The 16,702-nt window shown below is 45.0% G+C and overlaps 1 protein-coding gene across 1 annotated transcript in view; it reads left to right on the plus strand.

Annotated features, from left to right (window-relative positions):
• LOC120986234 overlaps positions 1-12,415 on the plus strand; it is a 102,020-nt gene extending 89,605 nt beyond the window's left edge. The window contains exons 6-12 of the mRNA XM_040414694.1: positions 253-389; positions 469-593; positions 725-780; positions 1,929-2,083; positions 2,332-2,441; positions 3,933-4,055; positions 12,110-12,415. Coding sequence (XP_040270628.1) covers positions 253-389; positions 469-593; positions 725-780; positions 1,929-2,083; positions 2,332-2,441; positions 3,933-4,055; positions 12,110-12,115 — 712 coding nt within the window. The 3' untranslated portion in view covers positions 12,116-12,415. The remainder of the gene's footprint in view (positions 1-252; positions 390-468; positions 594-724; positions 781-1,928; positions 2,084-2,331; positions 2,442-3,932; positions 4,056-12,109) is intronic.
• Positions 12,416-16,702: the final 4,287 nt, after the last annotated feature.

The raw sequence follows: 16,702 nt of genomic DNA on the forward strand, positions 1-16,702 counted from the left end.
GTTCCTGCATGGTCGATCTGGTACTTATTACTGCCTTTAAACACTTTCAAAATTGCTGTTGGCTTTTGATCCTCTGAATTTTTGATCTCATTGCCAAATAAATTTTTAATTATATAAAGAGATGTTGAAAATTGTATACATAGATTGAGTACCACTTGTGGCTGACACTGTACACCCTGGTTTAAAGATCTATGTTGCATACTTTTGTGACTTTTGGCTTATTACCAAATAAAATGTATTTCTCTCTCCCAGGAATGTTTATGGAGACCTGACAGTAAGAGGCAACCTTTACTTAAACTCTACCGTCCATACAAATGTGCAGTCTCTGATGTCCACCTTACTGCCCCTTGTAAACAGATCTGTGGACCTTAGTTCCATCATTGTGAATGGTTAGTATTTTAGAGTGAAGAGCGTTTTTTTGTTTGTGTGCCAATGAAAGGATGATACTTATGTGTTTACATTATATAGGCATCGGAAATGAATTGAAAGTTCAGACCATTAATTTTCGACTTACAAATGAACAGTTTGTGCTAAATCTACTGGATATGTCATCAACTGAATCTCAACTTCTTAGCAAAGACCTTTCAACGGTGGTGAGTGTGAATATGTAGTTTAAAAAGAACTATTGCAAAACTGGTTGTCTCCCACATCCCCTTCACCCTCCCCTAGACTTCACTGTTGTGCTTGAAGTTTGTGGCTCAAAAAATAATAATGTTCTTTGTAGGTATTGTCCGTGTTACGTGATGGTAACCTCCTTCAGGTGATAATGAGGGAATTCAAGTAAGTCTCCGAACTGTCAAGTAGATAACCTGTTCCCCAATCATCTCCAAGTTAGTATAACATTTCGTATAAACAAATTAAATGATATATTTTTGAGGTTTTATACTTTTATAAGGTTGAAAAGGTCACATATCTAGGACTTCCAACCAACTTAGTTTATCCAGAAGGCAAAAAAAAAACTAAGTAAAATGTAATTGGAGAAAATAGCACAACTATAGTTTTAATAGATGGCATTAATACAAAGTAACCTCTTCCTGGGGATTTAACATTTTTAAAAGATCCCATTCTTAACAATATATTTGAAAAGAAGTCACTATTTTGAGTTATTTTGGTTGCAAAAACAGTTTAAGCTATATTAATCCCTTCCTGACCAGCGCCATAATAGTACGACGCCACAGGAAGTGACTTGCCGTACAGCTATGGCGCGCTGATTGGGTGGGTGCAGGAGCTGCGCCCTCCCAATCGGCAGCAGGGGTCTGGCTGTTCCTGACAGCCGAGGCCCTGCTGTATGCGCCGGCATTGGTAAAAACATTGATGCCAGAGCATTAACCCTAGCAGTGCTGCGGTCAGTGACCGCTGGTTATGTGGAGGGAGCTCCCTCCCAGTCTCCATCGCGTCCCCGTGCTGCAGAGACTGGGACCTGATGGTTGGGAAGGCAGCCAGATCCATGGAAGGCAGCAAGATGGCCTCTTAAAGACATTCCGTCATAGTATTCCATTATGGCCCATGGTAACGGAGTCCATATTGCAATTGTAATAAAACTCGAACTTGTAAAACACAAGTTTATTCATCCCTACTATTGAGCCATATTCTCTGTAAGACATGTTATGAGTCTAATGCTCTGAATGTGAGAGTTATAAAGACTGTTCTGGGAGATGTAGGGGTTGGAACAGGAATCGGTGTGATGCCAGCACTATGCAGTTTGGTAGCTGTAATCTCACGACCAAAGACTGTTTATAGCCCAAAGTTCTGGTGCACTACGTCAGTTTCTAGATCATCGGAAAAGGCACAAAATTTTGGTATTTCGAAGGGAGTTTTATCACAGTGTATAGGATTTGATCAGAACAAATTTTAAAGCAAACAGTGTTGAAAAACCCCTTTTAAGTGTTGAGATGTCCCATTTTTTATTTTTTTTTACGTTTGTTTAGGAGTGGCTCTGTAGTTTGCAGAGGAGATCTTGTGTATCAGGTTCCGGCACCTGGTAGTAGAGAGGTTCTCAAAATCTTCCTTAAAAGCCTTGGATCTGATGGCATTTTGGGATCCTCAAAGTATAAAGTGGATTCTAAATCTATAATCATAGGCGGTAAGAACTATAAGATGGTTGTTAAACTATGAGAGATGTCCCAAAGGAATTGGCATAATTGGGAATATGTCCATTTTCTGTGGTGACAGACCAATTAATAATAAACTTTTTTTATTTTTTTTTATATAATGCATCCAAGTTCTAGACTTTGGTCAAAATGTTCCTATTGTAATAGGCTGGCTGTGAATTAACTGACTGTTGGCGTTACATGTAGTCAAAAACTGTTCTTTATTCCTTGTTCCACTTAGATTCCAGTCCTGGACCTTACAATGAGTATCTTGATTTCCCTGGATTTGGTGTGGCAATAATTGTAATGTGTGGACTCTGCATATTGATCTTCCCAATCATTATTTTTGTGGTATGCTATAATTTTGTCGTGCCTTTTGCAAGGGAACAAAACATTCTACTGAAAGACAATGCTTATTCCATTGTGAAATTCCCGATACATTATTTACATGGCCTGCAAATGTGATCAGTTTTCTTTCCATTGTCAGAATCGCATTAAAATTAGGTATGAGGAAGTGTATTACTAAAACCTTGGGGGGGGGGGGAAGCTATTAAAAGGGTTATCCGCTTTGTACTATTGATGACCTATCCTCATCAATATTAGATTAAAGGGGGGTCCAACGTTCGGCATCTGCGCAGATCAGCTATTTGAAGAGAAGGCAGGGCTCATATGAGCGCTGCCTTCTCTGCTCTGTTTACCTGCTCGCTGCAACATTTGCAGTGGTGAGCAGGTGTAATTAAAAGTATGGTGTCGCCCTTCACTTCTATAGGATGGCTCTGTAGTATTTACTTGAACAGAGAAATATGTCTCAAAAAAGTGAATGAGGACCCCATTCTTGTTACACCACTGCAATTGCTCCGGTGAGCAGGTAAAGAATGAAGAGAAGGCAGCACTCGTATGATGACTTCTCTTCAAATATATGATCTGTCAGTAGTTGGACGCCGCTGGTCTGATACTGATGACATAGCCTGAACATAGATCTTCAATAGTAAAAAGCGGACAACTATTTAAGAATGTTTCATGCGCCAATCTTAAACCAATTTGTGTGCATCTTTTGACTGTGTGCGCCAGATATTTCAAATCTATAACTAGTCATTGCAGGCATAGATTTCGCTATAATTTGCAAGATTCTGTTATCTGTCTGGCCTCTGGTGGCCAGCCCATATATCTAAATTTTTAAAAAGCAGTGAGGAGTAAAAATGTCTCATCTTAGTCCCCATATGACCAGTGCCAATGTAACTTTTTACACTACTAAAGTGTTGCAAAGCTTTAACTTTGCCCTATGTACAACACGATCTATGTCTGTTTTCTTGTGACTTTTTTCTTTGAGGCAATTAGCATACGATGAACTATGGTGGACATATAATTGTGGAAGCTCCATAGTCCCCCTGAGCGGTTTATGGCCTGGTGTGCAAACCCAGGTGTCCTCACTATAATCCAGCCCTGTATTGGAACAAGGTCTGGCTTGACACCTATACAGAGTCAGTAAAGACTATCCCACAAGTCACGGTCACAAAATAAATTTTAGGCTGCCGAGTTCCCCACTTACTGCAGAAATTATTTCCATGTACTCTGATAGCATTGCAATATAGACTGGAGGCTGCTACTCACTTCCTTGTTTTGTTCCAAGTTCTGTTGCTTCTGGACTAATGTCTGAGACATTACTTCCTGGTATACCCCTTGCTAGCCCTTGGACCTGATTGTTTTCCTCCTATTGCATTAATATATTTTCTATGTAAATACACGCTCTTCTTACTGTGATACATGTGTATGCCACCTTTTTTTTTTTTCTGCTGATATGCACCTGGCAAGATTGAGCATAACAAAATGTTTCTCGTTCAGTGTGCCAAAACCAGGATGCTCGGCCATAGAAAAAAGGCTACTATTCAGAGGCAACCTGATCCTGATAACCAAAGTCATAGTTTGGAGATGGATAACCAAGCATTTAGAGCATACATTGAGCAAGTGAGTAAATGGAATTTCACAGCCTAGAAAGCTCATAATTTCGGTATAAGATGTCATCATTTGCAGCACAGCCTTTGAAGGGCTTATAAGTAGGGATGAGCGAACCCGAACTGTATGGTTCGGGTTCGTACCGAATTTTGGGGTGTCCGTGACACGAACCCGAACATTTTCGTAAAAGTCCGGGTTCGGTGTTCGGTGCTTTCTTGGCGCTTTTTGAAAGGCTGCAAAGCAGCCAATCAACAAGCGTCATACTACTTGCCCCAAGAGGCCATCACAGCCTTGCCTACTATTGGCATGGCTGTGATTGGCCAGTGCAGCATGTGACCCAGCCTCTATATAAGCTTGGGTCACGTTGCGCTGCACGTCACTCTGCTGATACAAGCGTAGGGAGAGGTTGCAGCTGCGACGTTAGGGCGAGATTAGGCAGATTAACTCCTCCAAAAGACTTCATTCTGTGATCGATCTGCAGCTGTGGATCATTGAAGTGCTAATATTGACTTGCTCACTTTTTTGAGGCTGCCCAGAGCGTTTTTAGATCACTTTTTTTCTGGGGTGATCGGCGGCCATTTTGTGACTTGTGGTGCGCCAGCACAAGCTATCACCAAGTGTATTTAACCATCAATAGTGTGGTTATTTTGTGCTATATCCTACATCAGCTGCAGGCTGAGCCTGTGTCACTGAAGTGCATTTAACCATCAACAGTCTGGTTATTTTTTGGCCATATACTACATCTGGTGCAGGCTGAGCCTGTCACCCAGCGCCTAAAAAATAGACCTGACATTTCTATTCAACCAAATCTGTACTGTTTTAGCTGGTCAAGTTATTTGTAGTGACCGTAAAAGCACATTTTTTGTTCTGGGTTGAAAAACTATTCCCAAATTTGCCATTCTCAAAATAACTAGTTTCTGCTATATGAGGCCAACTTGAAATCTATCCCAAAAAGGATATCGGACATTAAAGGTGCTGATAGTGTCATTCAGAAAAACCTAAGACACACGCTACCGTGCAGATAGAAGTCTGATTCTGTGATTAAACCTATACCTGTCACACAGCGCAAAAAAAACAGGCCTCACATTCTATTCAACCAAATCTGTACTGTTTTAGCTGGTCAAGTTATTTGTAGTGACCGTAAAAGCAGACTTTTTGTTCTGGGTTGAAAAACTATTCCCAAATTTGCTATTCTCAAAATTGTGCTGAACGGGAACAATGAGGAAAACATCTAATAAGGGACGCGGACGTGGACATGGTCGTGGTGGTGTTAGTGGACCCTCTGGTGCTGGGTGAGGACGTGGCCGTTCTGCCACAGCCACACGTCCTAGTGAACCAACTACCTCAGGTCCCAATAGCCAGCAGAATTTACAGCGATATTTTGTGGGGCCCAATGCCGTTCTAAGGATGGTAAGGCCTGAGCAGGTACAGGCATTAGTCAATTGGGTGGCCGACAGTGGATCCAGCACGTTCACATTATCTCCCACCCAGTCTTCTGCAGAAAGCGCACAGATGGCGCATGAAAACCAAGCCCATCAGTCTGTCACATCACCCCCATGCATATCAGGGAAACTGTCTGAGCCTCAAGTTATGCAGCAGTCTCTTATGCTGTTTGAAGACTCTGCTGCCAGGGTTTCCCAAGGGCATCCACCTAGCCCTTCCCCAGGGGTGGAAGAGATAGAATGCACTAACGCACAACCACTTATGTTTCCTGATGATGACATGGGAATACCACCTCAGCACGTCTCTGATGATGATGAAACACAGGTGCCAACTGCTGCGTCTTTCTGCAGTGTGCAGACTGAACAGGAGGTCAGGGATCAAGACTGGGTGGAAGACGATGCAGGGGACGATGAGGTCCTAGACCCCACATGGAATGAAGGTCGTGCCACTGACTTTCAGAGTTCGGAGGAAGAGGCAGTGGTGAGACCGAGCCAACAGCGTAGCAAAAGAGGGAGCAGTGGGCAAAATCAGAACACCTGCCGCCAAGAGACTCCGCCTGCTACTGACAACCGCCATCTGGGACCGAGAACCCCAAAGGCAGCTTCAAGGAGTTCCCTGGCATGGCACTTCTTCAAACAATGTGCTGACGACAAGACCCGAGTGGTTTGCACGCTGTGCCATCAGAGCCTGAAGCGAGGCATTAACGTTCTGAACCTTAGCACAACCTGCATGACCAGGCACCTGCATGCAAAGCATGAACTGCAGTGGAGTAAACACCTTAAAAACAAGGAAGTCACTCAGGCTCCCCCTGCTACCTCTTCTGCTGCTGCCGCCGCCTCGGCCTCTTCTGCTGCTGCTGCCGCCGCCTCAGGCTCTTCTGCTGCTGCAGCCGCCTCGGCCTCTTCTGCTGCTGCTGCCGCCGCCTCGGCCTCTTCTGCTGCTGCTGCCGCCGCCTCGGCCTCTTCTGCTGCTGCTGCCGCCGCCTCGGCCTCTTCTGCTGCTGCTGCTGCTGCCGCCGCCTCGGCCTCTTCTGCTGCTGCTGCCGCCGCCTCGGCCTCTTCTGCTGCTGCTGCCGCTGCCGCCGCCTCGGCCTCTTCTGCTGCTGCTGCCGCTGCCGCCGCCTCGGCCTCTGCTGCTGCTGCCGCTGCCGCCGCCTCGGCCTCTTCTGCTGCTGCTGCCGCCGCCTCGGCCTCTTCTGCTGCTGCTGCCGCCGCCTCGGCCTCTTCTGCTGCTGCTGCCGCCGCCTCGGCCTCTTCTGCTGCTGCTGCCGCCGCCTCGGCCTCTTCTGCTGCTGCTGCCGCCGCCTCGGCCTCTTCTGCTGCTGCTGCCGCCGCCTCGGCCTCTTCCTCTGCCTCTGGAGGAACGTTGGCACCTGCCGCCCAGCAAACATGGGTTGTACCACCAACACCACCACCTGCGTCACCAAGCATCTCAACCATGTCACACGGCAGCGTTCAGCTCTCCATCTCACAAACATTTGAGAGAAAGCGTAAATTCCCACCTAGCCACCCTCAATCCCTGGCCCTGAATGCCAGCATTTCTAAACTACTGGCCTATGAAATGCTGTCATTTAGGCTGGTGGACACACACAGCTTCAAACAGCTCATGTCACTTGCTGTCCCACAGTATGTTGTTCCCAGCCGCCACTACTTCTCCAAGAGAGCCCTGCCTTCCCTGCACAAACAAGTGTCCGATAAAATCAAGTGTGCACTGCGCAACGCCATCTGTGGCAAGGTCCACCTAACCACAGATACGTGGACCAGTAAGCACGGCCAGGGACGCTATATCTCCCTAACTGCACACTGGGTAAATGTAGTGGCGGCTGGGCCCCAGGCGGAGAGCTGTTTGGCGCACGTCCTTCCGCCGCCAAGGATCGCAGGGCAACATTCTTTGCCTCCTGTCTCCGTCTCCTCCTACTCATCTTCCTCCTCCTCTTCTTCCACCTGCTCATCCAGTCAGCCACACACCTTCACCACCAACTTCAGCACAGCACGGGGTAAACGTCAGCAGGCCATTCTGAAACTCATATGTTTGGGGGACAGGCCCCACACCGCACAGGAGTTGTGGCGGGGTATAGAACAACAGACCGACGAGTGGTTGCTGCCGGTGAGCCTCAAGCCCGGCCTGGTGGTGTGCGATAATGGGCGAAATCTCGTTGCAGTTCTGGGACTAGCCGGTTTGACGCACATCCCTTGCCTGGCGCATGTGCTGAATTTGGTGGTGAAGAAGTTCATTCGCAACTACCCCGACATGTCAGAGCTGCATAAAGTGCGGGCCGTCTGTTCGCGCTTCCGGCGTTCACACCCTGCCGCTGCTCGCCTGTCTGCGCTACAGCGTAACTTCGGCCTTCCCGCTCACCGCCTCATATGAGACGTACCCACCAGGTGGAACTCCACCTTGCATATGCTGGACAGACTGTGCGAGCAGCAGCAGGCCATAGTGGAGTTTCAGCTGCAGCACGCACGGGTCAGTCGCACTGCGGATCAGACACACTTCACCACCAATGACTGGGCCTCCATGCGAGACCTGTGTGCCCTGTTGCGTTGTTTCGAGTACTCCACCAACATGGCCAGTGGCGATGACGCCGTTATCAGCGTTACAATACCACTTCTATGTCTCCTTGAGAAAACACTTAGGGCGATGATGGAAGAGGAGGTGGCCCAGGAGGAAGAGGAGGAAGAGGGGTCATTTTTAGCACTTTCAGGCCAGTCTCTTCGAAGTGACTCAGAGGGAGGTTTTTTGCAACACCAGAGGCCAGGTACAAATGTGGCCAGACAGGGCCCACTACTGGAGGACGAGGATGAGGAGGAGGAGGAGGAGGTGGTGGAGGAGGATGAGGATGAAGCATGTTCACAGCGGGGTGGCACCCAAAGCAGCTCGGGCCCATCACTGGTGCGTGGCTGGGGGGAAACACAGGACGATGACTATACGCCTCCCACAGAGGACAGCTTGTCCTTACCTCTGGGCAGCCTGGCACACATGAGCGACTACATGCTGCAGTGCCTGCGCAACGACAGCAGAGTTGCCCACATTTTAACGTGTGAGGACTACTGGGTTGCCACCCTGCTGGATCCCCGGTACAAAGACAATGTGCCCACCTTACTTCCTACACTGGAGCGTGATGGGAAGATGCGCGAGTACAAGCGCACATTGGTAGACGCGCTACTGAGAGCATTCCCAAATGTCACAGGGGAACCAGTGGAAGCCCAAGGCGAAGGCAGAGGAGGAGCAAGAGGTCGCCAACGCAGCTGTGTCACGGCCAGCTCCTCTGAGGGCAGGGTTAGCATGGCAGAGATGTGGAAAAGTTTTGTCACCACGCCACAGCTAACTGCACCACCACCTGATACGGAACGTGTTAGCAGGAGGCAACATTTCACTAACATGGTGGAACAGTACCTGTGCACACCCCTCCACGTACTGACTGATGGTTCGGCCCCATTCAACTTCTGGGTCTCCAAATTGTCCACGTGGCCAGAGCTAGCCTTGGAGGTGCTGGCCTGCCCGGCGGCCTTGGCATAAAAGCCTTGGAGGTGCTGGCCTGCCCGGCGGCCAGCGTTTTGTCTGAACGTGTATTCAGCACGGCAGGGGGTGTCATTACAGACAAACGCAGCCGCCTGTCTACAGCCAATGTGGACAAGCTGACGTTCATAAAAATGAACCAGGCATGGATCCCACAGGACCTGTCCATCCCTTGTGCAGATTAGATATTAACTACCTCCCCTTAACAATATATTATTCTACTCCAGGGCACTTCCTCATTCAATACTATTTTTAATTTCATTTTTCCATTATATTGCGGGGCAACCTCAAAGTTGAATGAACCTCTCCTCTGTCTGGGTGCCGGGGCCTAAATGTATGACAGTGGCCTGTTCCAGTGGTGGGTGACGTGAAGCCTGATTCTCTGCTATGACATGAAGACAGATTCTGCGCTGACATAAGGCCAGATTCTCTGTTACGGGACCTCTCTCCTCTGCCTGGGTGCCTGGGCCTAAATGTGTGACAGTGGACTGTTCCAGTGGTGGATCAAAGGAAAATGGGCGGCACTGTGCTTCGATAGGGGTCCAGGTGCACGGTCAATAGGTTGATTCCCCAGGTACTTGTAGTGAAAAGACCAGCACTCCGTAATTCCAATAGTGAAAAGGATTTTCTTTATTCGTCACCCATATGTGACGCGCGTTTCGACACTACTCTGTCTTTCTCAAAGTACAGGTGATAACAGCGCTTATCACCTGTACTTTGAGAAAGACACAGAGTAGTGTCGAAACGCGCGTCACATATGGGTGACGAATAAAGAAAATCCTTTTCACTATTGGAATTACGGAGTGCTGGTCTTTTCACTACATGTTCCAGTGGTGGGTGACGTGAAGCCTGATTCTCTGCTATGACATGAAGACAGATTCTGTGCTGACATAAGGCCAGATTCTCTGTTACGGGACCGCTCTCCTCTGGCCTCTTCCAGTGGTGGGTGACATGAAGCCAGATTCTCTGCTATGGCATGAAGAGACTGATTCTCTGCTGACATGAAGCCAGATTCTCTGCTATGGCATGAAGAGACTGATTCTCTGCTGACATGAAGCCAGATTCTTTGCTATGGCATGAAGAGACTGATTCTCTGCTGACGTGAAGCCAGATTCTCTGCTATGGGACCTCTGTCCAATTGATATTGGGTCATTTTTTATTTTTTTATTTTAATTTTAATTCATTTCCCTATCTACATTTGTTTGCAGGGGATTTACCTACATGTTGCTGCCTTTTGCAGCCCTCTAGCTCTTTCCTGGGCTGTTTTACAGCCTTTTTAGTGCCCAAAAGTTCGGGTCTCCATTGACTTCAATGGGGTTCGGGTTCGGGACGGGTTCGGATCCCGAACCCGAACATTTCCGGGAAGTTCGGCCGAACTTCTCGAACCCGAACATCCAGGTGTTCGCTCAACTCTACTTATAAGCTTATTTAAGAGTACGCTTAAATTTGGTGTGAGGCTGAAAATCCAGTGTTCTGCAGTAGTGGATGAGATCCATATGCTATGAAAAACAAACAAAAAAAATCACCGCAGTAAGGGGTCATGCCCACGGCCGTGTGCTGTCTGCAATGCACGGGCACAACCGTGGGGCAGCCGCATGCGCATCGCAGACCCATTCACTTGAATGGGGTCTGCGATCTGCATCAGACGGTCCGCAAAGCAAAAATGTAGTGTATGTACTACTTTTTGGGGGTGCGGAGGCACGGCCAGAAACACCACGGAAGCACTCCGGGGTTCTGATCCATGCCTCCGTTCCGCATCTCCATGATTTCGGACCCATTGAAGTGAATGTTTCCGCGGCCCGTGGTGCACACGGCCGATGCCCGTGTATTGCGGACCCCCTGTATGCGGGCCGCAATACGGCTGGGCAACGGCTGTGTGCATGATCCCTAATTGACATACAATACAAAGTGTGATAACCACAGCAACATGCCATTTAACTTGTGGATTCGTAACAGAACAAAATAAATCCTATCTGGATCTACCCAAAGTTTAAGGGCTCATGCACCATGGCATATTAAGACATTATGAGCTCTGGGCTATAGAGAGCTGAAAGACAGCACTTCTAGACTATGGGCCAAAGCTCTACCTTAATATTTCATATGGAGTTTCATGCAGAGGTATTGGTAACATAGTAAAATAGCTTGGAAGGCGGAATAAAGACATCTGTCCATCCTGTTCAGCCTGTTATCCTGCAAGTTGATCCAGAGGAAGGCAAAAAAAAAAACTGAGGTAGAAGCCAATTTTCCTCACTTTAGGGGGAAAAAATCCTTCCTGACTCAATTGGGCAATCAGTATAACTCCATGGATCAACGATCCATCTCTAGTATCTATAACCTGTAATATTACACTCCAGAAATACATCCAGGCCCCTCTTGAATTCCTTTATTGTACTCACAATCACCACCTCCTCAGGCAGAGAGTTCCATAGTCTCACTGCTCTTACCGTAAAGAATCTTCTATGTTTGTGTAGAAACCTTCTTTCCTCCAGACGCAGAGGATGTCCACTCCTCAGTCACAGTCCTGGGGATAAATAGATGATGGGATAGATCTCTGTACTGACTCCTGATATATTTATACAGTTATTAGATATTTCTTCCATAATGTCAAATGATTGATAGAGCCATATGTAATACAAAACCATGTCCCTCTGCTGCACCAGAAGTGGTTCTTACTTTTGCTAACATTATTTATGCATGAGGAGCACCCCTCAATAATGTGAACACTGCAGAGTTTTTCTTGCTTGCTCCAGGAAATTGACAACTAAAGTTGTTTGCTCTGACCAATACTAGCATCAGACTGAGATACCTTTGATCTACCAGATTAAATTATTAAGGACCCACAGAATGGAACATATACACATCTACTTTTATCAATATGGTCTATAGCTAGTGGTCCAAAGTTATTTGCTCAAAGGTACTGCTTGATATATGGTTACCTAAGCTGGTTCTGTGGTATTGGGTTCTTGACGATGGTCAAGCTTGTATTCTGGGCCACATCTGTTCTTTATTCTCTAGTAGTTTGTGTAATAAAACCTTCTGCTCTGGGGACATAGTGACCTGTATAATTTTTTATATTAATATATTTTTTCTCTTTTTCTGCATAGCCTTAATGATGACTTTTTGCCCAGTGGTTTTAGACCGGGACACAGATAACCAAAGATATAGAAGCAGCCATGAGACTCACTTGAAGTGGGAGTGAGATGGAGATTTGCTTTTACCAGGCAGTGTCAGCTGGCTCTGTATCTGCTTTGCACGTGTTGAATGTGGTGTCCGGACAGTGGCTGGCATGTTTTAATGGAGATTTACTGCTTGGACTCATTCCAACAAGGCAAGAGACCTCAGAGGGGAGGAAACATCCCTGTTATTGCCTAATCCAGCATTTTTGTTAAGCTTGCACAACTGAAATAAAATTCTCCTTTCTTCTCAAGCACAATGAGAGAAAATTATGTTTATAATCTTTTTTCACCTGTTTTTGTATCTTTTAAGGCGTTTTGATTTATGTAAAATGTTTGTACAGTTCGATTTGTCTTGTGTGGAATAATCAAGTTTAATAAAAAGACAATAAGATTTATTGCGTGACTGGATATTCTAAGTCTATACAATCAACAAGCTTTATAGAACAACATTAGAATATGGCAAACAATCATTGTATGAAACAAATAGTTCATGCCATACTGACATGTCTTGTCTCAAATCTTATTGTCATAAGTAGAATTTCCCCCCAAAATTTTCCTTCCAAAACTAAGCTGAAGTAAATTTTTGCAATTTGAATTGTACGATTTGCTAAAAAAAGGTGTCCGACATCTTACATAATACAGTAGCACACAGGGCATGTGAAGATGGAGGATCAGACAACTCCTGGCTGGCAGCCTCACCTATATTACCTTGCAGTCAGCCTTACCCAGTTGGGAGGGACTATATAGACATGTGATCTGGGCACTATATCCGTTTCCAGGCAGAGATGCCAAGTGCATTCTCACCTTGTATATTGATGTGCCTCAGATAAGGCTACTTTCCCACTCTTGTTTTGGCTTTCCGTTTGAGATCCGTTCAGGGCTCTCACAAGCGGTCCAAAACGGATCAGTTTTGCCCTAATGCATTCTGAATGGAAAAGGATCCACTCAGCATCAGTTTGCCTCTGTTCAGTCACCATTCCACTCTGGAGGCGGACACCAAAATGCTGCCTGCAGCGTTTTGCTGTCCGCCTGACGAAACTGAGCCAAACTGATCCGTCCCGACATACAATGTGAGTCAATGGGGATGGATCCGTTTTCTCTGGCACAATAGAAAACTGATTCGTCCCCCATTGACTTTCTATGGTGTTCAAGATGGATCTGTCATAGCAATAGAAGACATAATACAACCATATCCGTTCATGACTGATGCTTGCGGTTGTATTATTGTAACTGAAGAGTTTTTGCAGATTCATGACTGATCCGCAAAAGAATGCTAGCGTGAAAGTAGCCTAAAGCAAAGAGACCATTATCTTTAGAAACAAAACAAATAGTGAGTTCTGGGTCTGTTAGGGAATTATTTAGTTAGAGAGATTTTAGCTACTAATGTAGAATTGGTAGTAAGACGGCTCACCCTCTATATTTCACAGGTAGGTGCCAAGGTCTATCCTGCATCACCCCTTCAAAGTAGATAGATAATATATATTGAAATAGACCGGCACTCAAAACATATGGGTTCACGTAGGAGACTAGGCAGGTGGATGTTGAATAGAAAATGGTGCAATTTAACTCTAACATAAAAACATATATTGACATAAAAAGGGATATGCAGAATCCTATGTGGGATTGTGGATATGATATCTTTATAGATGGAGTCCGCAGAAACGCAGGTTGAGGAGTACGTAGCAGCTTGTGGATATATGGATAACGTCCCGCGGTATAGGTAAGTCCTATTATGTATAATTCGTAGCAATCAATCTCAGGGTATAACTTGTTTAGTACTCACTGTTTGGTAGTGCGCATACTTGTGGCGTCCCACGTGTCAAGGCGCTTACCTCGATGTGGATTAAGTCAGGTACATACGGCAGAACTGGTTACTTGCTGATAACATAGATCGGAGCTCCTATTCTCGCGAGATCTGCTACCTTTCTTTCGTATATTGTAATGCAGACTCAAAAATCGCAAGCCGAAAGTCGCAATGAATCTTCAATCTTTTTTTCGTTGAAATCAAAGTTTGCCTTACTTTCGTATGTTGCTATAGATAGTTTGCCGCTGATAAATTCGATCACCAGTGAGTTTTCATTCGTGGTCTCGAAAAAATGTTTTTCAACAATGCATGGCCATGCATAAAATTTCGGACTCTTTAAGAATAAACCATAGATCGCAGACGCGTTTCGAAATAGATCCCTATTTCTTTCTCAGTGGGTTTATTCATATTAAAGAGTCCAAGTCCTTATATACCTGTCTGATTGCTAGGGTGGGTCCCATCAAATTAAGGAAGGGCGTAAAACATGGATAGAGGATGGAATGGTAGATCCTACACAGCGCTCTTCCCTATAGTGCAGTATTGCGGTGATGGTGGGTCTTTGCTGCGTTTCTTCGAATACATATGCGTTTTTTGGTAAATAGTTGCTAAATATAATGGCAATAACAGCCTGTGTTTTCAAATATTTTTCCCACTTTTAAATTAGAAAATAGTCATACAATGGTATGTAGTATGCATAAAATCTAACAAAATATGTACCAGTAAAATATATAAAATAAGTTGCTGAGTGCACAATATTAAACAAGCTGTAAACCTTTCAATCTAGGGTGAAATTCCAGATGAATTCTCAGATAAAATATCGGATGGAATATCTGATTGGGTATCCGATGATATATGGGGGGTTTGCCCATCACCAAGGGGGACATCCCAGTGTTGATAAACAACCAGACATGGGATATCCCATCAGTAAGTGGCACTTCCCCCCATTAATACTTTTTTTCACAGAAAGCCAAAAATCTTCAATTCAGCATTTAGCCCTGCAGGTGATAGACTACCAAAGTCAAAAATATGTCTTGACTCCCTCCTTGACATTTTTGCAATGCGATTGCCGCCCCTCCAGTGTCTATCCACCTTCTCCAGTGCCGCAAATGCCAAACCTCTATACTCTTGATTATGAAATTCTTTAAAATGTTTGGATAGAGGATGATTTGTCATAACTTTTTTAATATTGTTAATATGTTCGGCTAATGTACCCGAAAGAGTCGATGTATTGTTTTCGGCACTGACACTGGATGATGTAGATGACACTGGAGGAGTTGCAAGTTGCATTCCTTGATGTCAAAGACAAATTGATTCTGTGTAGACTCAAACCTTTCTATTTTCTTTGTGGGGGTAGTATTCCTACATCCCACACACCTACCACACCTGTAAAAACCCTTCATTTGTACCCAATTTTGTAATGAAACAGTATTTTTCAGATTGTTTTTTACTGTAGGTACTAATTTTAGACCTAAATTGGGTGCTTTTGTAAATGTTATGAGGGGAGATGTGTTTAATAGGGGTCCTATAGTCCTTGTCTTTCAACACAAAGTGCCAATGTCGGTTAATTTGTCGTATTTGTTTTGACTGTACTGTACGGCAAAATTATCCTTAATTCTACCTCCATTAGTTTATTTTCGCTAGATGTAGGTGCTGGTGTGAAGGATTGCCTTTCCATGTTTCTCACTCTCTAAAATATTATCAGGATAGCTTTTACATTTAAACTGAACTTTCATCCTTCTAGCTTCCTCTTCAAAGGTGGTGTTATCGGTACAGTTACATTTGATCCGGCGGAACTGTCCAACTGGGATATTTAACAACCATCTTGGAAGGTGACAGCTCGTAAAAAGGATAAAGCTATTCTTTGCAATTGACTTCTGATAAGTATTACATACAAATCTTTCTCCCTATTTTTTATGTCCAGGAATTCGGTGTATTCTTTGTTTGACGTGAAAATTAATCCGTCTGAGTTGTCATTGATATTCAAAAAAGTTTTCAGCTGGGACTCTCCATTGTTCCAAATGAACAGGAAGTCATCTATATAGCATCTCCATAGGACCAGGTCCATCCCCAGTTTAGAGGTGATGTTAGAATATTCCCATTGTGCCAAATAAAGATTAGCATAACTGGGGGCGAACCTGGTCCCCATGACTGTCCCACGCTGCTGTATATAATCACCTTCAAAATAAAAATAGTTATGATCCAAGATGTACCTGGCTCCTTCTACCAAGAAATCAATTTGTTTGCCACAAAGTTCGCTATTCATCTCAAGTTGTGTTTTCATAGCAGAAGTGCCACGTTCATGTTCAATTACAGTATAGAGGGACTGAACGTCCAAGGTACCCAGAATCCAATGGGGTTGGACGGTCAGGCCCTCAAATGTCTGGATAATGTGTGGTGTCTCTTATGTAGGACTTGATGTTTTTTACTACTGGTTGTAGAAGAGTGTCTATGTACTGGGATAGATTAGAGCTTAGGAAGCCTATTCCCGAAATGATCGGACGTCCAAGGGGATTTTTTGGATCCTTATGAATCTTCGGCAAGCAGTAGTATACTGGTAATCTACACTGCGTGCCCAAGATAAACATGTGATCTTGTTTAGACAGGATCCCTTGTTTGAATCCCCTATCACAGTAGTTGGTCAATTCTCTGCTAAATTCGTCCAGTGGATCTCCTTTTAATTTCATGTAAGTGGTCTTATCTGAAAGTTGCCTTCGACA

The sequence above is a fragment of the Bufo bufo genome, chromosome 1 (assembly GCF_905171765.1).
Source record: "Bufo bufo chromosome 1, aBufBuf1.1, whole genome shotgun sequence".
NCBI classification, from domain to species: domain Eukaryota; kingdom Metazoa; phylum Chordata; class Amphibia; order Anura; family Bufonidae; genus Bufo; species Bufo bufo.